Consider the following 25,111-nt stretch of genomic DNA (forward strand, 5'->3'; position numbering starts at 1 on the left):
CCTTGATTATTATACACCCTGCAGACAAGGGGAGTCTTATTGTAATAATGGACAGAAAGTTTTATTTTGACAGCATTAATGAAATGTTACAAGATGAAAACGTGTATAAAGGTATAGACATTAATGCTACTGAAAGTACTGAAGAAAGAGTGTTAAATGGCCTGATTGAATGTGTAAATAGTTCTATTATAACTAGGGAACTGTTTATGTATTTTTTGGCAGACCAACCACTGATCTCTACCTTGCAAGGCCTACCAAAAATTCATAAAAACCTCATATACCACCATTTAGACCAATCATAGCTGGTGGAGGTTGGCTTACTGAGCCACTATCAATTTATGTGGATAAGCAATTGAAGCCAATATTGTAGAAGCATGAATACATATTATGTGATAGTAAGCAGTTTCTACAGAAGCAGTATGCATATACTAATGGCAGACCTATCAATGTGAATGATCTCTTTTACTATAATACCCAATTTGGAAGGGATTACAATGGTTTAGAACTTTTTGTTACGTCTACAAGCCTTTTCTGAAAAGCATATTGATTTGATATGTTACCTACTAGAATTAATCTTGGAAAGTAACATTTCTGTATTTGATGGCCAATGTTATATGCAGACCTCTGGTGCCAATAGCTACATCAGTATGGTTATGGCCAAATGGGAGACTGAAGTGATGTTATTAAACCCACAGGCTATGCTTTATTTGACGTGCTATTGATGGTTTGTCGATGATCTTTTTATGCTTGGAGTGGGGATGTTTCTACAGTTACAAGAATTTATTGAGTTCTTGAATAATAGTAATAGATTCCTGAAGTTTGTTGGGAAACACTCTAAGAGTGGAATAGAGTTTCTATATATTAAAATAAGTATTGACAATAGTGGGTACTTTCATACTGACCAATATCAGAAGGAATGCCATAGGGCAAGATATTTACATAGAACAAGTATGCATCCCCAGCATATGTTCAATAATATCATTAAAGGTCAGGCCATGAAATGCTCCAGGCTAGCGGATAGGGATGCTGAATTTGAAAAAGAGTTGGATCAACTGCAAAATGATTTTGTGAACAGGGACTATAATAGAAAGGTTGTATAGGAAGTTTGTCTAGATATAAATCAACTTAGGAAAAACAGAGCTAAGCCCTATTATTCTGGATATAATAATTTGCAAGTGAAATGGGGTAAACATATGAACACAACTCCCTGTGCATTTGCATACACTAAGACAATAAGGTCTTGAGAAACATTTTAGAAAGGAACTGGCATATCTTGCACTTGGATAGTCAGATTTCTGGATTAGTAGGAGACAGACCATATATGGTCTAGAGAAATACCAGAAATCTGAAACAGAGGTTATGTTATCCTAGGACAGCTGAATCAAAGGCACAGCAATTACAGGGAGAAGGGACAGTGAGATGTGGATCTTGTAACTTCTGTGAATATGTGCAGGAAGGAACTGGTTTTGAACATCCAGATACAGGGGTGAGATATGAAGTCAAGATGAATGCTGACTGCAACACCAGAAATTTGGTATATCTTTCCAGATGTCTGGCATGCCAATCTTTCTATATAGGAAAGACAAACAGGTGCCTTAGGAAGTGCATAAGGGATCATATACTTTGCATGAGAAAGGGACACACCTATAGTGCTATAGCAAAACATATATTGGAGATGGGACAGGAACATCAATTTAGATTTAATGTTCTAGAAATAATTAATAAGGATGTTAGATAAGGAAATATATCTAATGCTACTGAGGAGAAAGAGCTTAAATTGATCATCAGGCTTAGAGCACACTTGGGAAAAGGTCTTAGTGACCACATTACAATTGCATCCAAACTTAAGAACAGGTAACTTAAAAAATGATCATATGTGTATATATGTTTTTAGTGAAACTGATGTGTATGTATTTTTAATAACACTGATAGTTCCAGTAACATTAATATGTGTGTTCATGATTTTTTATTTTAAATATTTGTATTTCTATAGATTGTTCTTATAATATTAAATGTATCTGGCAATTAAGTGGTTAAAGAACACACTGGAAAGGGCTTCTGTCATTTATTTGCTGGTCATATTAACCATGGTAGGATACAAGTTGAATTTGAAGTTTTTAGATTACATTGTTGCTTTAAACAGGGTTGATATGTTAATTTATGAAGAAATAGGAAATTATGCCATCTGGGGGTTGTTATTATTGCTACCTTTTTTATATTTAAATGGCTCTTGTTTTAATGTGTTTTGTCTGATGAAGTCTCTTGCAACATTTAACTAGGAGACAAAAGCGCTTACTTTTATAAAATAAAGTAGTTGGATTTATTGTTTGGATACGTGCTTTCTTGCCAGCCCTTTCTAGTGTGTTCTTTGAGTTTTGGTTTGTTTACACTTCGTGGCTACTAATTAAGTGGTTAATTTTAAGAGTTATGCAAATGGTGAGATTTCAGCATGTGATTGGCTAGTTTGAAATTACTTGTGTATTTAATGAGAGTGTTGTTTAGTTTTGTGAAGGTCTGATGAATCAATTGTTCTATTTGTGAAAGCGCTTACCTATCCATCATTAAGATGTTTTATTGGATCCTGTCTACTGGAAATATTTTATTCAGTTTGTTTACTGGATTATCTGCTGTGAGCTGCTGAGAGTATTGTTTGGTGACATTTATTATTTTGTACAGATCGGCAGCATCTTTCGGTGTGGAATTTTGTTTTTTACTTGATCTCTTTAAGTAATGAACTTTAGCAGTCACACGATTAATTGACTATTTCTAAGTGTGTGGAATGGGTTTTGCACTAGTTCTGATGAAGTCCTGTTGTAGGATGAAAGAGCTTAACTAGTGGAGTTAATAAAGCTTGTTTTTTTTAAATATATTCATCATGTGTAGGTGGTTCCTGTAATGGATATGACACCTGCATTGCTTGTGTTTTTCGTTAATTGTTTATGCAAGGTTGTTCCATTTATTGGTTAATAAAAAGTTTCTGGTGTGCTCATTTCAATGCTTTTGTAAACTCTATACATATGTAATGCCAGGACTGTTAGTGACATGAGGTCAGTAGTGGTCCAGATTGCAGTCTAGTGCTCCTTTTTGTCCAGAATCCATGTTGGTGGGTTCATAGCATGACAAAGTTTTGAGATGACCTGAAAGTTGATGATATGTAAACTTTTCAAGCAGTTTGCAGAGTATGGGAAGCACATGTGATTGATTGGAAGTTAGGGGTGCTGCTTGACCTACATCCTTTGGTATGGAATGGTAATATCATTTTATATCTGTCTTTGAAGGTTAAGCAATTTAGCTAAATGTTCAGCAACCTGGCTGTTTTTGCAAGTGACCCAGGCTTAGTCTTTTAATCTGTGGAGGCATTTTAATTTATATGTAATTAAGAGGCCGGTTTGGGGATTTCAGAGTTACGTTATAAGTGGAAAGTAGAAGTTTTGAATGTTGTATCTTTACATTTATTGGTAGCTTCTTCTGGGTTTTGGCAGTCTAATATTGTCCTCCAGTTTAGACTGCTAAAGTAGACTTTTTTGGTTCAAAAGGTGATTTGTTGAGGGATTCTGTGTAGTTTCTGAAACAAAAGAGAGAATGCTAAATGACAATTGTCACTAAAACTATGAAGAAGGGTAGTGAAGTTTTTAATAATATTAGGAATATTTATAATTATAGGTCAAGTAAGGAACGACTTCTGGATTTCAGGTTGTGTCAAACTGGTTCTTGAATTAATTGATTTAATTCATGGTCTGCAGGAACACACTTTTTAATTTCTCCAAGTCTTTTGCATTTTTAATACCATGATGGTAATGGCCCCCATTCCTAAGTCAAAGTATGATTAAAGTTCATGAAATTAGTAATGATTTAATCGTTGATGTTAACCAGAACTGCTCTTTGCAGCACCCACAATGTGCCCAGTAATGACTCCTTTTGCAATTCATATGGAGTTAACATGTATCACTAACAAGCCTAAGTATGACTGTAAATTCTTTATTATAAGACCTGATTCTTCTACTACTATTGGAACTGTCTTGTTATCCTTCTTCCACATTGACCTAATTTCTGCCTGCAAATCCTGATATTTTATGACTTTGTGTCTCTCTGTACATAAGACACTGTAGTCACTGGGTGAAGCAGTTTTAGTGATCAATGCTGCTCTTGTCTTCTTTTCATGGACTACTATATCTGTTTTTCCTCATATCTATTATTTAACACTGTTGTTAATGGGTGATCTCATGTGATATAGACTTCATCATGTTCTATAATGCTTTGTGGCTCATGTTTCCAGTATTTTTCAGCTACTTCTTCAATATTATGTTTGCACAATTCCCAATGCAGCAGTCTTGCCATGTTATTATTATGCCTTTCAGTATACAGTCCTTCTGCCATTAGTATATCACAACCAGCAACAAGATGTGCAGCGAATGTTTCCAATTCTGTTTTACAAAACCTACATTTGTCTGTTCCTCCCACATTCTTCAATGGACTTTGCAAACCAATGTGCACATAGTCCACTAACTTGTACCAACACTATTAACCTTTTGTCATAGGTTCATAGGTAATAGGTAAGTACTAGGCTATCTGCCCAATGGCATCTATAAGCCTAGCCAGAATGTGTTGACTTTCGCCTCCCCCTTAGATTAGTTCCCTGTGCCTCTGTCCAGCAGAGCCAATAGTTCCCTGTGCCTCTGTCCAGCAGAGCCACTGCAGTGATCCCCGGGGTAAATTTTGTGTTTCCCATCCACTCGTCAAGGTTTCTCTTCAAGAGTGTTAGTGGGGGTCTCTGCCTAATGTAGATTGGAATCCTGTTTCAAAGCATGAGGAGTCTCTGGGACAGGAATCTATCCCTCCAGCATGTCCTATTTATCATTGTGGTGTGGTTGCCTTTTAGTTTAAAGTCACCACTCCTTATCCATTCCTGTGTTTGAACCTGATCAACATGAGGTTGTTCCAAGAGTTTTCTATACTTGGAACTCTATTTATGCATTTTCCACATTTCTTGCCTTCTCATTTGATCTTTCACCGTATATTCCTTCTTTTGTTTTTTTGGCACATTCAATTGCTACCTAATTTTTATCTGCTTCTGGTATGATTTCCATTCCTGTTTGACACTGATATGTTTCTGCTAAATTAAGCAGGGAAGTCATCTTAGACTTATTTTCCTAATGTTTCAAAATGTTCACTACATTTGGGTCTTGTGAGGTCAGCATATATATATATATATATATATATATATATATATATATATATATATATATATATATATATATATATATATATACAGTCCCACGTTTGCAGATCTGTACATGTAATCAATTTCAAGGAGGCCCATACCTCCTTCAGAATGGGAAATATATAGTCTTGGTATACACTGATTTTTATAAATCATTTGATGAGCACGAAGCATCTTTCTTCTTTTCCTGTCCAACCTATACAACACCTTTTGGGGACAGTCAATCCCTTCAAAACTGTAAGTTAGGACAGGAAGAGCAAATTGGTTTATTGTCTGGACTTTGTTTGTAGATGTCAACACTGTTTTCAGTATTAATTTTAGTCTTCTAAAATATTCCTTACTAAGTTTTATTCCCATTTGTTCAATTTTTTATTGTTGATCCTTCATCAGTTCCTAAATATTTGTACACTCCCTCTTGCTCAAGTTCTTTTTTATCACATTCTTGTCCCAAACTGATGCTTTCTTGGTGCTGCATTTATCAAGACCAAATGACATTCTTACATCATCTGTAAAAGTTTTGACCATTTGCAGTTGTGCTTTCAGTTCGTCATCTGATGAACTATACAGTTTTAAATCATCAACAAAAAGAAGATGAGGAGTTTTACACTTTGTTGTTTTCAGGGAGTAGAGCCATGACCTAATCTGTTAAGTAGACAGCTTAATGGGTTAAGGGCAAGGCAAATGGGCAGTGGTGACAGAGGGTCACCCTGGAATATACCCCTTTGCAGGAATACCTTCTATGTAGTGTTTGTGCATTCCTAGTCTACCTATGTAAAAATTGCTTAGTATTATAATGTTTTGTAAAGGAGAGGCAGAATGCAGTATTTGTCTATAAGTCTTTGAAATTTGTTTTTGCTAGATGGGGGAGGAGGAAGATAGGCTATAGCTGTATGGACAGAGTTCTATGCATCACAATTTTTGGTATAAAATGGTTATTGAAGTTTTGCACAAAAGCATAGTCCCATCTCTTACTCATTTGTTAGATCTACAGTTGTAAGCATATTTGTAATTTTGCAAGAAATGCTGCAGGCTAATGCATTTTATTTTACTATTAGGTGATTCTGACTACATCATGAGACTTACAACTGATAATTGAATTTAAGTGCTTGATTTTATTGTTGATGCTGCATGCATTAAGTCAATATGAAATGAGTGCTTTGGAGGTATTGGGTATGCAGTTACTTGGTATACTTGATTCAATGGTTTGTTCTCTGTAGCCACAGATTGGAAGCAAAAGAAAGATGGGAGTATTACAGAAAAGGGCTTTAGGGGCTTTATTGTAATTTCTTTTTTTTTTTTTGGTTTTGCTTTTAGGGTGTGTTGTGGGGTTGGATGTCAGATACCTTATAAATTATGAGAAGTGTGTTACTGACAGGTTGACAGCAACCTCTCTTTTGACCACCACATAGCTACTGTGATCAGAAATTCCTTCTATGTGGCACATCTCAATACTAAGGGTTTTGCATCCAGGAAGAAATAAGTCACTGTCTCACTCTACTCTTCCCTCATTAGGCCAGTCATCGAGTACAATGCCCCATTTGGCATGTACCTCACTAGACACTTGCAACAACTGAAGAGGCCACAAAAGTACCTCAAAAAGAGGATCCTAGGCCTTAAACACTTGTCCTATATGGACAGATTCAAAAACTGCAACTATTCTGTCTCATATCACCTACTTAGAGGTGATCTCTGCTTGACTTACAAAGCCATGTCTGACCCAGCTCTGTTAGAAATGCTACATCTAAAGAAATCCCAATCCCTCTGCACTACACACTCCAGAGACCTCAACCTCATTACCACAATCAACAGAACAAGCTGGAGGGACAGGTTCATAACCCAGAGACTGCCCATGCTATGGAATAGGCTTCCCATACATATCAAGTGGAGTGCCTCACTGGCCCTCTTCAAGAGAAATCTTGATGAGTGAAAAAAGAAAATTCACCACGGGGATCACTCCAGTGGCTCTACTCGACAGAGGCTCTGGGAACTAAGGTTGAGTGGCACAGTGCCAGGGTAATCCTATGGGCTAGGCTTGTAAAAGTCTCCAGGGTTATTAACTTAGTACACACCTGTGAACCTATGAAAAACATGAGAATTGATTCTGAGGGCGGGAGGGTTATTCTTTGCATTGGTTGGAACATGGGGTGTTGTGGATGGATGAAGGCTGGTGAAGTAATAGGCTGAGTGTGAAAAAATATTTTACTGGATGTTGAGATTGTTTTTGGTAGTTATTTAAGAGGTAGTAGAAAAGCATAGGCAGCAATAATTGAAACAATTATTGGGTGCATGATAGAATGTCTACAAATAGGTGTTGTAGGTCAGTGGGATATAGTTTGCTCCTGCAGAATATGATTGTATTTTTGAAATGAAGTGCTGTGACAGGTAGGCAGATATTATGTAGTAGATTTGGAAGTAATTTTGTGGTTAATAAATTGATTGAGTAACTTTGGTTGCAGATGTTAAGGAGGACTGTAAAAGAATAGTGCATTAGCTCTTTTTTGCAGATAATTTGCTTTGTACTGAAGAGACGATTACCTGATTGAGGTGTGCATGTGTTTGAAGTCTTTGGGTTTGTATAAAATAAATTAGTGCGTGAACAACAATATATTAGTATTTCAGTCTAAGCCAACTAATTTCCTTAAATGATTATTATAATGTCAAGGTAATTGGTATAAATCTTTAAACTACAGTTAAGTAATGTAGAAGGATGTTGGAAAGAAGTTTGAGAACTGTGTGTTTGTTAAGTGGATTATTTTTATTCATATATAGTTTAGATCTAGTTCTTAAGAGAAGTTGCTTTGTGCAATGTTTGGGGGATTGGTTTGGAAGTTATAAATGTAATGAAGAGTGGAGCAGTTTGTGAATGGAGGTGTGAGGAGAATAAAGTGGCCATACCTCCTGCAACAGAGGGAGTCATTCAGGCTGCTTATGTGCAGTGTGTTTGAACCTGTGCAGTTTGGTGATGGTAAGGTAAAGCACAAAAAAGCTCTTTAAAGATAAGCTGTTTTGTATAAAAATGAAACTAGAAAAGGAAAACAGTTTAATACAAACTAAAGAATGACAGGAAAAGAAAACAGTAGGAAATTGAAGTATAAGTATTGTTGTAGCGCTAATGAAGACATTCTAGAGAAACAGCATAATGGTGTCAGCACTTTTTTCAGATTTTTATATGGTTGTTAGGCTGTTACTAGTGGATTAGTTTCAACCATGGCCCTGTCCACAAGGGCAGGTTACATAATTATACAGAAGATTACAGATATTGACGGTCTAGATTTCAACAGTTTCCCATGAAATGTTTTAACATGCAGTATTTCTCTTGCACATCTCTTATTTCTAATGACAATGTTAAAATGAAAGCAACAGACGGTACAAAATGCATACATCTGTCTTTTTGAAATAGAGTAAGGTGGGAAGTTCAGAGGGTTATTAGAGTCGGCGTTAGTTTCAGTAAAAGTAATCATGTGATGTGATTATAGTATTCTAATAATAAGGGTGTTGAATGATATGCAGTGTTTAAAATGTATATGCAGTGGTTAAAATGTTTTATTAACATGGCTTGAACTTAAAATAAAGCAGACATTTTTATATTATGGCTGTATAACCCTTTTTCCTTTTGATTTTAATAAAATTTACCTCGGCTGAAAACTTGTTTCCGTCAACTGTGTGCTCAGACCCTTCAGCATCAGTAGTGCCCCAGTGAAAATGAAACTGGGCCAGTCTATATACTCCAGCTAGAGAACCGCCAGTAAGCACTGTAACAGAAGAACATTTACATTTTAAAAATAATGACTAGCACTGTAAAATTTTTATATGTTTTCAAGTGCGTTAGAAGTAAGGTAAAAAGTTAGTCTGCAATGTTTAGTCACAAAACTGATGCAACATAAACATTGTAAATCATTATGTAGTATTGTGATAGCATACAGCTTGACTATGGTAACTGTTACAATGGTGTGCATGTTCTGCATGCATTTGTACACTGTGTGTACTTTATATAATGCACTGTTCCTGTGACTGATGTATAGTGCTCCTTGGTAAATGGAATTTTTGGGCATTCTTTGCTTGTGCAAGTGCATTTTACATTGCTGTAACTTTTGTTATATCAGACCACTGAAAACTGATCTGTTACATGTGAGATTTTTTTTTAAATTTTCTATGCTTTATTTGTTTTCTATTACCTGAGATCAGGTATATGGCTTAATTTTTTTGAAAAATAGTACATGATCTAGAAAACATATAACATGTATACTATAGTATTTTTCAGGGAATTTTAGCCCAATTCCCATTCCAGCATTCTGCCCACTCCAGTAAATATACACCAGACTATCAAAAAGGTTTAAATAAAACTCTTTACAGAACATAAGCAAGTCTTCATCAGCAGAACATGAACTGATTTTCTCATATAACACAAGTTGTCATTTATAAAGGATTTTTGCTCACCATTACACAAGTCCCAAGTTTTAGTGCAGCGATATTCATTTATCTTTCTCTCTTTATCCTTCACCTGAAGTCCCAGACTCATCTTTTAGTAACTCAGGATTTACAAATGTAAGCCTAGCAATTCTCGCAGCTGTGGTTCAACAATATTCTTAATACAGCAATTCTAGGTTCATAGGTAGGTACTAGGCTATCAGCCTGGGGCCTATACAAGCCCACCAAAAAGGTACCCTGGCTTTTGCCACCCAAGAAAATTATTTTCCTATGCCACTGTCGAGCAGAGCCACAGAAGTGATCCCCGGTGTGAATTTTCTATTTCCCATCCAATCAAGATTTTTCTTGAAGAGTGCTAATGAAGAGCTTTGTTTGATATAGATAAGATAGGTAGTTTATTCCAGAGTATGGGAAGTCTCTGGGACAGGAATCTATCCCTCTGGCATGTTCTGTTTATTGTGGTGACAAGGTTTAGGAATTGGGATTTCTTTAAGTGGGGCATGTCCAACAGCTCTGGGTTTGACATAACTTTGAATGTTAGGCAGAGATCACCTCTGAGTAGGTGATATGCGACAGAGTAAAGCTGGAGTTTTTTGAGACGGTCTGCGTAGGGCATCTGTTTGAGGCCAGTAATCCTCTTTGTGAGATATTTCTGCAGCCTTTCCAGTTGTTGTAGATGTCTTGTGAGGTACATACCAAAACAGGCACTGTACTCTATAATGGGTGTAATGAGTGATGAGTAGAGGGGGACAATGACCTCCTTTTTTCTGGATGAGAAACCTTTTGTGATGAGGTGTACCACATAGAAGGATTTCCTGACTACTGTGGCGATGTGATTATCAAAGGAGAGACTACTGTCCACCTGTGTCCCAAGGTCTCTTATCACACTTTCGGTGTTAAGTATACTACCACCTATGTTGTAGTTCATGGATACAGAGTTTTTACCAAAGGGGATGACAATGCACTTTTTGGCATTGAGCTTGAGGCCATGGCTTTGACACCAGGCATCTGTCTCAGTGAGGCCCTTTTGTAGGATGTTCACATCATTAGGAGTTTCGATTATGGCTCCTAGTTTATAGTCATCTGCGAACTTCATTAGCCAAAGACCTTCTGTGTTAGCCTGTACCTCAGAGAAGTAGATACCAAACAGGAGAGAATACAGGACTGAACCCTGTGGTACTCCACTTGTCACTGGTCTGAAGTCGGATTTGGAGTCTGCTACTTTCACAGTGTGGGTTCTCTCAGTGAGCCAGTTGGCAACCCATCTTGTGACATAGGGATTTATACCTAGTTTAGTGAGTTTATCTGTAATTCCAGAGTGGGGGATGGTGTCGAACGCCTTGGCAAGATCTAGACAGGCTGTGTGAACCACCTTACCCTTGTCTACAGCTTTGGTGACTGCTTCAAAGAAGTCTAACAGGTTTAGGAGACATGATCTGCCTTTTACAAATCCAAACTGGGTGTGGTCCAGAGTTTGGAGATTACCAGTGTCTTTGCTTATAAGTTCCATGATGATACGTTCCATGGCCTTGCAGACCAGGCTCATCAGGCTAATGGGACGGTAGTTCCCGGGGTCCGTGGTGGCTCCCCCCTTGTGGAGTGGGATAACCATCGCTGTGCGCCATTCAGCAGGCACAAAGCCTGAGGTGAGGCTATGATTGAACATGGTACTTAGGTAGGGTGCCAGTTCATTCTGTAGTTCATGTAGAATGCAGCCTGGGATGTTGTCTGGTCCCATGGATGCTGTGTTCTTGGCTTTGGAGAGTGTGTTTTTTACCCGTACAGCCATGATTACAGGAGCTTTGCATTCTTCCGGTATAGAGATGGGCTCTTTAGAGAGTGAGGGGGGTAATTCAGCTCTCCAGCTGACATTTTATCTCTTAGACCTCCAGCATCGATGCACTTTAAGGTCTTCACTTGTCTATCTCTTTTCATAAGCCCCAGAATATATATCTATAGATATATATAGAGATATAAATATTGATATAGATGTGGATATAGATATCACCTATGCCTGTCTCTCTCTCTCTTTTCCTCTTCCTCTGACTTTTTCCTACTTCTGCTCTCCCTTCATTAAAAGGGATGGGCCTTCCTCAACTCAAGGCAGGTATGGATCCTCCATTCACAGTTCTTGAAGACTGCAGTTTCACCTACACTATAATGGTCACTAGTGGGGAAGTACACCACCACAACAACAAAAGCAAAAAGAAGAAGAATAGCACATTGCTGCCTAACCTCTTGCCCAGCCCCAGCATAGGGGATGGTTCCCTAATACTGTACCGATATGAGGGAAGATGAAAATATAAATTTCAAAAACGTATCATAAGAATGTTAACACAAAAGAAATTGGGCGGGCAAGAAAATATCCCTCATTTTGAAGGGTAGACTTTTAATAGGTAAACTTTTGATAATGGTCAGAGTTTGTTTCTGTTATTTGCAGTGTCTATGTTTGGGAAGTATATACCTTTAAATGTGGTGTAGAGGACATATTTCCTATTATATAAGCTGTTTTTTGTTTGCTCTGTAAACCTCTGACCATTGAGCTTATCTTCAGCCACTGTCTTGACCCGTTTGCTTCCCCTGGTTAAGACTCCTATGGTTCATTCATTCCCTGTGGATGAGAGCTGTGCACATTGGGAGCATTTCAGGGAAGGATCAGGGTTTTTTCTTTAAGCTGTGACTCTTCACACATGCTCATCAGCACCCATAGGACTGGACTGCTATGGGTTTTTGCAATGCAAGCCATGTATATTTGTGATTAGATAGTCTTGCTTCATTGTAAGCAAGCAACCCCCTGTGATCTGAAATCTTCACTAAGGATTCTACCATGGAGAGTGTGCACATAAGCACATGCCTTCCTTTCCCCCTGAAGTCAGAAGATCAGACTAATTATTCCTTTCCTTCTTTATGCCAGCTACCACAGTTTCCCAAGCTTTCGGTTAGTGCCTGGTCACCTGTATTATAGCCATAGAGCCCGGTCACCTGTATTATAGCCAAGTCCTTATCCTTCTACACCAGTGCAGAAGCAGTACTCAGATTTGGTCTGAAGGATAAACTCCTTGGCTCCAGACATTCAGCAATGAATCACCCTCAAATAAGGATCCATTACGATAAATGAAGACATAAAGGAGGACACGAACACTAGAACCATGAGATAATTACTTGCTGAAGTCGAGTAAAGTGTCACCATATGCATTATAAAAACTGTTATGGCAAGCAGCTTGTCTTGAGGAAGTCAAATCTTAGAAGCTGTAGGGTCTAACACTGTTGGAAATTATCTGATTGTATGCCATTTGATTTTCCACTTACTGAAATAACTGATCATCATGAATAAATGATTTTGGACATATATTAGGATGCCTGGCACCACTAAAAATGTTATACAAGGGTGAATACATTTGAAAAGATTTTGTGAAACCTATCTCGGTTGTAGAAAGGTCAAAAAAAGGTGCTGTAAACTGGAAATGGAAGTATCCCATTTCACATTTCAGGTACTTGTAAACAGAGCTACTGGGAAACTGAGATAATGGGAATCTGCACCATAAGTATCCAGCGAGGCCAGCCAACTTTGTAATAAATGAAGCAAACCTTCAAAGCCCGCATTGGTTGATGCATAGTTTGGTACATTGCTCTTCTTGTATTTCTTTCATAGTAGAAACATTCCTGATTAGAATTTGGTCTTTTCTGATCATTTGGAGCCCAATGAATTGTTTGCCTTTGCTATGTACTGGTAGCCAGAACTAAAGTAATCTGTACTTAGCTAGGTAAGTTTGAATAGTTAGGTATGGAATAGCAGTCTGCATATACAGAAGCCATATGTCTGTAGTAATGTAGTGTACTAATCTACTGCTGTATATTTAGAAACTGTCAAAACCACTCTGGCAGATACAGGGGAAAGTGGTGAATATATCATTATTTGCTCTATCTGCCTGGTATCCTATCTAATGTGTCCAAGATCTCTTACCCCTAATTCCTGCTTTGGTGTTGTCACTGGGACTGTCCAAAGGACCCTGGTACTTAGAAAGGACCAGGAATAATGCAAGCCACATGTGGTAAACAGTTGTGAGAGTGCATATCTGACTTACCTCTTCATGTCTAAATCTGTCTATAGGCCATTTGCCAAGGAGAATTTTTTTGGTAACTGTTATATTCAGTATGGATATACTCCCATTTCATTGGGTTGGACTGATTTTTTAACCAAGTATGTTATAAATGTGACTGCCTTAGCCGAAGTTCTCTGTAGAGTCCTGAATATACTGAGCTGATATTACTGTCTGGCAAGTGTTGGAGTGTATTTGTGATCTAGTACAAAATAAAAGCCCAGAGCTACTGCATTTACAACCAATTGGCATTGCAGTATATGAACCAATCAAATAACTGCTCCTAAGGCAAAGGGATCCAATGAGGAGTCACAAATTTCAACCAATTGCATACTGGTAGTAGTTCTCACACCAGTGCTATGCCTTTAAAAAGAACTTGCAGGGTCATCTTTTGGACCAGCAAAAAAGGAGGATTTGTGAATTGTGTGTCTGTGCATTCCTTAGTGAAGGATTTTTTATTGCAGACTGGCTGATCATGGTTTGAAGAGTACAGGAGTGGAACACAGGGACTAGAAAATGAAGCACTGCATGGGAGTACTGCAGCATATCAGGGTATAGTGATTCTACACCCATAGCTCTCAACCTCTTAGTGCAAGAAATCTGGACAAAGCCCAACATACTGGGGGGGCAATGACCCCAAATTAGGGACAGATTTAACATATTTATTCTTTTATACTTAGAAATGTGCTAGAATAATAAGGTTTGTATAAGGGTATATTTTCTGAAGGATTTAAAGTCTGAAACTCAAATGTATGCAATTATTTAATGACTCCAGTCCTGATATTATCCCAGTGATATGGCAGAAAAACACAAATTTTGTAAGCAATAGATCAAAAGATATAAGGCAAAAATCTGGATATTCTGCAAAAATCTAGACAGTTGAGAGGCATGTCTACACCAGACTCCAGACCTCAACAACCTGAATCTCTAGAGGGCTGAGGTTTGGTTTGTCTTTTTCACTTGGGTTAGGGATGGTCATGGTGGTGGTGTTGCTGGGCTGCTGACTACCATTGCTGCCTGGAAGCTATACCTTTTCAATCTTGGATTACTTATTTGTTTCTAGTTCTCTGCATTTGAAGAGTTGTGGATATGTGGAGCTGCAGCTGCTTTGTTCGCCGTATTAGGCAGAGGTAAGTGACTAAATGTGTATAGTTCAGATAGGAGTAGGGCCTGAATGCAAAAGTGTCAGTATTTGGCTATTTATTTATTCCCCTTACTTTTCTTATTTTATTTGTGTATTGACTAGCCACTGATTTTATCTCCAATCTTAGTTCTGTCCCTTTTACTCCATCCTAAAACTGGTGACTTTTGGAGAAAAGATGCTGAATTATACTTAAACGACAATAATTAGTTATAAACTTGTTTTTGAAAATGTTACTAATTCACATTCTCTTATTCTGTCAATGTCTTAAGTTAATAGTAATATTTTTTTAAGTGTCTGATTGTCCTTGATTATTTCTGGACTTCTCCATGATTTGATGAGAGCTATGCATAAGGAAGGTGCTTTACTTTTTTTTCCTTTTTATAGGCAATCACAGGGCAAATGAATTTTGATGCCCGAGTCTCTTTAATAATATTTACATAATTTTTGCTCAGTGAGTTCTGGTATTTGCACTCTAATAAATAATTAACTAGAAAAAAAAGGAGGTTGAGAGGGACATTTCACTGAAATCAAGTTAAAGTTGTCAAAATGTATACATCTTGTTTTATAAGTAATACATTTTAGAAGTTACTATACTGTGTGAGGTGCCTGAGCTTGCATGCATCTTCAAATGTATGAGATACATTTTAGTTAGTTTGCTGCTTTCAGAAGCTTACCTGAAAGGGGGTAATGTCTCTTGTAAGGCTAGACTTGGAAAATAGTGCTTATGTTATTTGTGAACAAATCTCTGCATTTAAATTGTTTTTATTTCTTACCTTCAAACACAACCCAAAAGTATGTTCCCTTTTTATCATTTACTTATTTTCTAGGCTGAACTAGGTGTGCTCTTCTAATACACCATGTCTAGATTGGGCAGGTTAACATTATAAATACTGATGATCTGGTTCTAATTTATCTAGAGCAACCTTCTAGTCTGTGCATTCAATGGGTAACCTTTGGCAGATAGCATGGTAGCCATCTTTGATAACAAAAGCTATTAAATGTCATTAACTGTAATGGAGATAAAAGATAAAGGAAACAAAATTAGTAGAGACTGCAGTCTACAATGAAACATTTACTACACACACACACACACACACACACACACACACACACACACACACACACACATAAAACAAACATTGTCTCTAGATGTTTGTCACTATTAAAGTGACACCCCAATCCCATGTGCTAAATGGGAAAACGTGGATGGAGGTTTGTCCCTGAGTAATGACAAGTGATAGGCTTCTTTTACTTCTGAAAATGCTTATTAATTCACATTCTCTTAATCTGTCAGTGTCTCAAGTTAATAGTACCAATATTTTAAGTGTCTCTGATTGTCCCTATTATTTCTGGATATGTCCCTGATTCGTTGAGAGCTATGCATAGTTCATAGGTTCATAGGTTAGTACTAGGCTAAGTGCCCTTGTGAGCCATTGTAAGCCTAGCGAATTATACCTTGTGAGACTCAAACCCTGCACCTTGTCTTTGTAAGACAAACACCTTAACCATTAGGCCACCCTCCCAACCCCTTTTCAAGAAAAGGTGGTGCATGCCATATAATAATGGAAAGTTATAGACTTCTTTTACTTTAGAAAATCAGATTTTCTTATTCTGTCAATGCCTCACGTTAATAGTAACAATATTATAAGTGTCCCTGAATAATTCTGGATTTCTCCTTGAGTCTCCACCAGTTTGTCCTTGATTGCGTGAGTTAACAGATTTAACTAGGAGAAGATGTGGATGGGTTGGAAAAGCTGGTAGTAAAAGAGCATGTTTATTTTTTTATTTTAATAGTTGTAGTTGAATACTGTTACTTAGTCATTTTCTACTACGTATATTCAGTTTATCAATGGTTTCTGCAGATTTTATTTAATTGATATTTGATTATTGGGGTAGTCTGTCTGAGTGTGAATTGTCTGCTTAAGAAAATGTTGGACTGTGTTATTAACTTTGAGCTAGATGCAGTTTCTTTTAAGATATATACCAATTGCTTATTGTGTAGCAAATGTAGGTTGATATTTTTATTTATGTTCCTGTAACTTTTTAAGGGAATTACAGTGCAGATTGTTACTGCACTGCAGCTTTAATGCTGGCCAAGTAGAATGGTTTGTACTTAACTTTGTACATGAATTATGGGCGTTTCAATAAGACAAGATGACAGTGAAGAAAATGTAGGTTGAAGCAAACCTGTCATTTAACTTTAAATGAATTAATCTTGTCACAAATGCTATTTTAATGATCAGGAAATACAGGCTGCTGTAGGATAATTACATTGCCGTTAGTAATGCCTCATGCTGAGTATTGCTTGGCTAATGTCTTTTGATGCAAAACCTGTTCTGTCTACTAATCTGTTTAAATGATTCATGGGCTTTTTAGGAGTGCCACACTACTTGCAAACATTGTCATGGAGAAAAGGTAGGTTGATACAGACTGTTGCAGTCATTGTATATATGACTTGTGTTTTCACTAAATAGTATTCTTGAATGTAAATCTTATTGCCCAGAAAATGTAGGGCAATGTGGGCAAATGCAAAATGTTTTTTAGAGTAAAACATCCCTGCTTTTGACAATGTAGTTCACAGCATGTAGTAACTTGTATGAACAAAAAATGTAGAACGCAGCATCACAGCAAACCAATAAAAAGCAGATATCAAAGAGCAGTGTAAAATCCAAATAGACTTTTATTCGAACACAGGTGAGCGCTTTCGTGATAAAATTGCTTCTTCAAACCATGCAAAAAATCAGCAGCATCTCAAATATGTAAAATGCAATCAATTAAATGTCCACCAATAAAAAACATTCTAGTACAATAGCCATAAAAATTTAAAGGCACAGCTCTTTACACTGCTCTTTGCCATCTGTTTTTATTGGTTTTCTGTGGCGCTGTGGTCTACATTTTTGTTCTTACTACTTGGTATGTGCACAGCTTTATAGTCAGCAGGACTTGTTTTACCACATGTAGTAACTTGTGCTGATTATTGTTTGGAAAATGTAAGCTGATGCAAAATGTGTTCTCTTATTTTTAATGAATTAGGAGTAAAAGGCTCTCCATGCTTTTAGCCCTTTGCCTCCTTCCTTGAGCAAAGAGGTTGTAATGTACTCTTTCAGTGTTTTACACTGATTATTATTATGCAGTGCCATTATTTTGCAGTATTTTTTCCAAAGCAGGGGCAAAGCACATTCATGTGTGTATTACTGCAGCCATACTACATTTTCTTTATATCTAAAAATTGACCATATCTTTGTGTTGCAGCTAAAGTGTGATATTTATATTTTAAAGGAAGATATTAGGATTTCTTGTTTCACAATTTCCCTTGATGGGGTATGGTACGTCCGCCTTTGTGCTTTATTTGTCTTTGGTCATAACCATTGTAAGTCAGACCTGACAAGTAAAAGTTTCATGTATGTTCACACTTATGTCCAAATTTATTCATTTTTAGACTCTAAACAAGGCATCTTGGCCAGGTACAGACCAGTGTGGGTGGGGCAGGGCTGGAATATATATATATATATATATATATATATATATATATATATATATATATATATATATATATATATATATATATTCTTTGCTACTGCTTAGGTAGATAGTGTTTCCTGCAGGTACATTTCATGCTTCAGTTTGCAGAAGTGTTCTGTAAGTACATTTGTTAAGGTGGGTTTGTTCATCTTTAACATGGATTTCAAAATAGAATCAAGGATGTATTGAGCACACGGCAAATGTCATCTCTGCAATGAAAATCACATTCTCCCTTCTGCATCACTGGTTACACTGGCAAGTGAACACCAGAGGATTGCAAGTGTTTTCTTGGAAACAAGGGCATGACAAATCTTCAGCTAGCTAAAGTACACTTAATGTGATCATGCAGGCCTTTATAGTGGGCAAAAGGAGCACAGGTGAGCAGAAGCAGTTGGTGCAGAGGCAGAAAACTTCCAGTGATGTGGGTAAATTGATTTGAGGAGAACGTTATGCTGCTTTTTTTTCAGTATAGCCTAATTTCTTTGTCTTTGTTAATTAACACTATGGTTTTACAAACCTGCTAGATACAAACTGCCTGGATCACAATGAAGACAGGGTAGGGTATGGGTATAGATGGCACTCCAAAGAAGAGAAGGAGATGCACAGTTTTCACCCAAGCTGGGAAAGTGCCTTTGACTGGCTTTCTGTGAGAAGGATTGGAGTAAAATATGCTTTCTGCTAGACTTGCGGCACTGATTTCACAGTTCATCATGGTGGGCGACATGATCTGCAGTCATAAGCCAACAGTGAGAAACACAAACAGAATTGCAAACATGCAACTGGAAGGACTATGGCAGACTTCTTTGGACCTCAGAGTTTAGCAAGTACAAAGGTTATTAAGTCAGAGATTTATTTTGTGTCACTCTTTGCTAAACACAATGTGCTCAGGAAAATGACAGGTGGAGCAACAAAGGCAGCCAGCATTGCATAGGATGTTCTGGGGACTCATTACCAGAATGATGCTACTCACCAGGCTAAACAAGGAGAAGGTTACTGTCAGCTGCCTGTCGGGTGCCAGGATCTGCCACATAACCCACGCACTCAGGTCACTCCACAACAAGTACAAATACGACTCTGTCATTGTCCATGTTGGTGTGAACGACCTGAGACGTACCTCCCTGGACTACATGAAAAGAGACATGGAAGAGATCTCCGATCTTGTAGCCCAGGCAGGTATGACCCTAGCCCTGTGTAGCATTCTGCCATCACCCAGAATGATGCCACAGTACAAGGACAAAATGATCGACGTCAACAATTGGCTAAGCTTCTGGTGCCATTCTAAAGGGATCCAGTATCTGTCTGCCTGGGATGACATAGTTGACAGACCACAATGCTTTGCCAGAGATGGCCTGCACCTGTCACCCCTGGGATTCTGGACACTGGCTAAGGTTCTTGCCGCCCCTATAGTGCCTTTTTTAGGCAAGGTTCAAATGACAAATTCACCAACATAATGGGAACAGGCAAGCAAAAACTGAGGTTGATGCTACTCAATGCTAGAAGTCTAAATCTCAAAATGCACTCACTCGAGGCACTCCTTAAAATGAAGAACATCAATATCTGTGCAGTGACTGAGACCTGGTTCAAGGCTCCAGAGAGCACCCCTGCACTACCAGGCTATAACTCATACCACACTTTTTGGCCATGTAACCTGGACCGGAACACCAAAGGCGGAGGTGTGTCCATATTCATTAAGGATATCCACACCTCCAGGCTAGTTGCTCAGCATAATGCAGCCGAGGTTATCCAAGTGCACCTAACTCTGGGCAAAACTGCAATCCAAATTGTAGCTTGCTACAGATCACCCACCATGCAGCAGGATTCCCACTCCTCTTTTCTTGATGTACTGAAAAATATTAGGGTTCAATCAAACACACTAATAATGGGCGATTTCAACTACCCCACCATTAACTGGGAAAACTACTCATGTACCAACTCCTTTGCTCAGCGCTTTCTGGAATTCATAAACTCCAATGCCCTGGATCAACTTATCCACACCCCCACCAGGGGCAACAATATCCTAGATCTAGTCATTACCAGTATGAGTGACCGGTGTTCCACACCTGAAGTCAACGCCTCATTGGTCCGATCCGACCATAAGCTAATTACCCTAGATATCCACATCCTGCCTCCACCCACCATTAAGGAAACCATGGTAAAAAATTTCTCCAAAGCCAACTTCATGCTTCTTAAGACAGAAGTGGTGAACTTCATGACACCCATGCAGATGAACAATACAGTTACGACTACTGAATCCTACACAATTGCACTTTATAAGCACTTACATGAGTGCATGGATCGTGCTATCCCAAACAGAACCAAGACACTATCCTCCAAAAAAAGGAAGCCAATTTAGTGGTTCCCTGCCATAAACAAACTGTACAACAGAAGGAAGAAACTCTTGCAAAAGAGAGTAAAATCCCATGAGTGGAGGAGCTCCCTGGTCAGCCGCAGTAAGAAGCTGTGATCCCTGATAAAATCCTCCAAAGCTAGTTGCGAAAACAAAATCGTCACTGATTCTAAAGACAACCACAAAGCATTCTATAGCTATGTCAAGAATCTCAATGGCAACACTCAGATCTGCTCTGAGTTACAGCACAATGGCACTAAATATACAGACCCAACTGATATTGCCAACATCCGGCAGATAGGTTCAGTGCTAACTTTACCCCCCTCTCATCCCCTAAAGAGCCCATCTCTATACCGGAAGAATACAAAGTTCCTGTAATCATGGCTACACAGGTAAAAACCACACTCTCCAAATCCAAGAACACAGTATCCATGGGACAAGACAACATCCCAGGCTGCGTTCTACATGAACTACAAAATGAACTGGCACCCCACCTAAGTACCATGTTCAATCATAGCCTCACCTCAGGCTTTGTGCGGGAGTCACCACGGACCCAAGGAACTACCGCCCCACTAGCCTGACGAGCTTGGTCTGCAAGGCCATGGAACGTATCATCATGAAACTTATAAACAAAGACATTGGTAATCTCCAAACTCTGGATCCCACCCAGTTCGGGTTTGTAAAAGGCAGATCATGTCTCCTAAACCTGATAGACTTCTTTGAAGCAGTCACCAAAGCCATAGACAAGGGTAAGGTGGTTCACACAGCCTATCTAGATCTTGCCAAGGCTTTCGACACCATCCCCCCACTCTGGAATTATAGATAAACTCACTAAACTAAACTCACTAAACTAGGTATAAATCCCTATGTCACAAGCTGGGTTGTCAACTGGCTCACTGACACTGTGAAAGTAGCAGACTCCAAATCCGACTTCAGACCAGTGACCAGTGGAGTACCACAAGGTTCAGTCCTGGGTCCTCTCCTGTTTGGTATCTACTTCTCTGAAGTACAGGCTAACACAGAAGGTCTTTGGCTAACGAAGTTCCCAGATGACTGTAAACTAGGAGCCATAATCGAAACTCCTACCAATGTGGACATCCTACAAAAGGGCCTCACTGAGACAGATGCCTGGTGTCAAAGCCATGGCCTCAAGCTCAATGCCAAAAAGTGCATTGTCATCCCCTTTGGTAAAAACTCTATACCCATAAACTACAACATAGGTGGTAGTATACTTAACACTGAAAGTGTGTTAAGAGACCTTGGGACACAGGTGGACAGTAGTCTCCCCTTTGATAATCACATCGCCACAGTAGTCAGGAAATCCTTCTACATGGCACACCTCATTATAAAGGGTTTCTCATCCAGAAAAAAAAGAGGTCACTGTTCCCCTGTACTCATCACTCATTAGACCCATTATAGAGTACAACGCCCCTTTTGGTATGTACCTCACAAAACATTTACAACAACTGGAAAGGCCACAGAAATACATCACAAAGAGGATTACCAGCCTCAAACAGATGCCCTACGCAGACCGTCTAAAAAAACTCCAGCATTACTCTATCGCATATCACCTCCTCAGAGGTGATCTCTGCCTAACATACAAAGCTATGTCAAACCCAGAGCTGTTGGACATGCTCCACTTAAAGAAATCCCAATCCCTCTGAGCTACATGCTCTAGGGACCTAAACCTTGCCACCACAATAAACAGAACATGCCGGAGGGATAGATTCCTGTCCCAGAGACTTCCCATACTCTGGAATAAACTACCTATCTATATCAAACAAAGCTCCTCATTAGCACTCTTCAAGAAAAATCTTGATGATTAAATGGGAAATAGGAAATTAACCCCAGGGATCACCTCTGTGGCTCTGCTCAACAGTGGTACAGGAAAATAGTTTTCTTGGGTGGCAAAAGCCAGGGTACCTTTTTGGCTGGGCTTGTATAGGCCCCAGGGCCGATAGCCTAGTACCTACCTATGAACCTACCTATGAACCAATTGCCAGAAATTGACATTCTTTGTTTATATGGACCAAAGTGCACACAGACAGACAGACACACACACACACACACACACACACACACACACACACACACACACACACACTGACGATGACAAACATTTGGTGATCCTTGTTGGTCACCTAGATGAAAAGTTCATTCATATTCCAAAATGCATGTCAGGAACTGGACAATCATTGTTTGATGCTTTAATGTCCACTCAGACAAAATTTGACATTCCATTTTCCATCATTGTGGGCTATTCTTTAGACAGTGCTGCCTCAATGACTTAAAAGCATACTTCTGTGCTTTCTCGTTTAAAGGAGGTGAAATCCACCATTATTAACATGGAATGTCTGTACCACCTGACAGATCTATGTATTAAGGCTGGTGTAAAAGCACTACATTCACCAGATGAAGGACTCATATCAGATGTGTACTGTCATTTCAGTTCCAGAAACTGCAGGAAATTTTCTTTGTTCACAGACATTGACCTCCTCAAGATTATTAGGCATGCACCTTCTAGATGACTGTGTCTTGGGAAGGTCATTCACAGAACCCTGGACATGTGGTCAGCCCTAAATTCATATTTTGTCTGCAGAGCCACAGTCTGCAAAGGTTAACTTACTTTCCATAGACTTGAATTCTGTATGATATTTTTATGTTTCTCAAGTATGCACTGGAACCTTTACTAGCATTCAACATTCAGCTTCAAAACAGAGTAAGTCATCTACTGAAACTGCATGCCACTGTTCATAAACTCCTGCAGCAGTATGCTAGCAGACTCATGAGACCTGCAGCTGTAGTCTGACTTATCAAACACAATGATGTTTCTATGTTGACTGCAGCAGCTCTATTCTTCCAAAGAGTGAGCTGCATATTGGCTACAAGTTCAAACAGTACATGAGTGGCCATAAGGAGGATATTGCTGGCAGAGATATAGACTTTAACTTTTATAAAAAAGTTTTTTTATGCAACAGTGCTGCAGAAAATGCTTAGCATGTTTCTCATGCAAAACACTTCCCAGTCTAAACAAACAAATTAGAGAGCTGGTTAAATCTGCCAAAGCAAACAGTGAGGCAAAGATAGCCTTCCAGGTGAAAGATAACCATATTTATTTTTAATTATGTTTGTAACCTTTGGGGAAATGCTCAGCAATGTGCCGAGTTAATCAGGAATGGCATCTCGTACACTCAACCTGAAACTATAACAAACCTGCTGGCTGAAAAATTCAGTTCAAATTTCTCCTCTTCATTGCTCCCAACCACACCCAAAGAAATACCCACAATCATCCCCTACTGGTAATTATGAGGAAACAGATCCTTACTGCGTTTGCTGAAACCAAAAACAAAGCCTCCATGGATCCTAGCAACATTCCAGGATGCTTCTTAAATAGCTTAAAACAGAATATATCAGGGCCACTAGAAACCCTCTTTAACTGCAGCATCCAGACAGGTTTTGTTGCACAGGAATGAAAGACTAATATGGTCATTCCTCTGCACAAGGGGGGGGGGGGCATCAACTGACCCAGGGAACTACAGACCCATAAACATGACCAGTCTTGTCTGCCAGGCCATCGAGAGAATTATCATGGAACTGATCAATAAAGTCATAGGACCTTTCCAAACACCGGACCAGACCCTATTTGGCATTTTGTCAAAACGAGGTCTTGCCTGGTCAATCTGGTGGACTTCTTCATTTAAGTCACCAGGGCCAGTGAGGGTAAAACGGTACACATTGCTTAACTAGACCTGGCCAAAGCTTTTGATGCAATCCTCCACTCAAGGATCATAGAAAACTTACGGAGTTAGGCATAAACCCCTACATCATCAGATGGATAGCCAATTAGCTCATTGACAGGACACATGTTGTCTGGATAGGTGAATCCACTTCCAATAAAAAACTGCTACTAGTGGTGTCCCACAGGGACTCCTGTTTGGTATATACTTCTTTGAAGTGAAGGCCAATGTTGGGGGCCACTGGCTCACCATGTTTGCCGATGACTGTAAGCTGGGAGCAATCATTGAATCCCCAAATGATGTAGACATCCGACAAACAGGCCTAAAAATGACAAATGATTGCTGCCAAAACCACAGCCTGAGACTAATTATTGTACATGCTTCTAAAAGAATTGTAAAGGGATACACTTGCAAGTGAAGTTAATTCTTAAGATGCCAGTGGTTGTGGTTAGTCCAACAGCAGTGCCACCAGCACAGTAAGCTGAAGGGCTTGGATCTGTGTCCCAAATGAGCTAATTTGGGACACAGACCACACAATTTTCTTGAGGCAATAGTCCCATCATGCATAAAATATGCAGTATTTAAGCATACATTTATGACATGAAAGGGCAA

General features: G+C 38.8%; 1 protein-coding gene across 1 annotated transcript in view; it reads right to left on the reverse strand.

Moving 5' to 3' along the window:
• Window positions 1-25,111, reverse strand: part of LOC122797168 (carbonic anhydrase 1-like) — a 316,092-nt gene that overhangs the window by 258,744 nt on the left and 32,237 nt on the right. Inside the window, exon 3 of the mRNA XM_044065987.1 lies at window positions 8,855-8,973. Within this exon, the coding sequence (XP_043921922.1) occupies window positions 8,855-8,973 (119 nt within the window). The remainder of the gene's footprint in view (window positions 1-8,854; window positions 8,974-25,111) is intronic.

Source organism: Protopterus annectens, chromosome 3.part0 (assembly GCF_019279795.1).
Source record: "Protopterus annectens isolate FY-2018-M chromosome 3.part0, PAN1.0, whole genome shotgun sequence".
Taxonomy (NCBI): Eukaryota; Metazoa; Chordata; order Ceratodontiformes; family Protopteridae; genus Protopterus; species Protopterus annectens.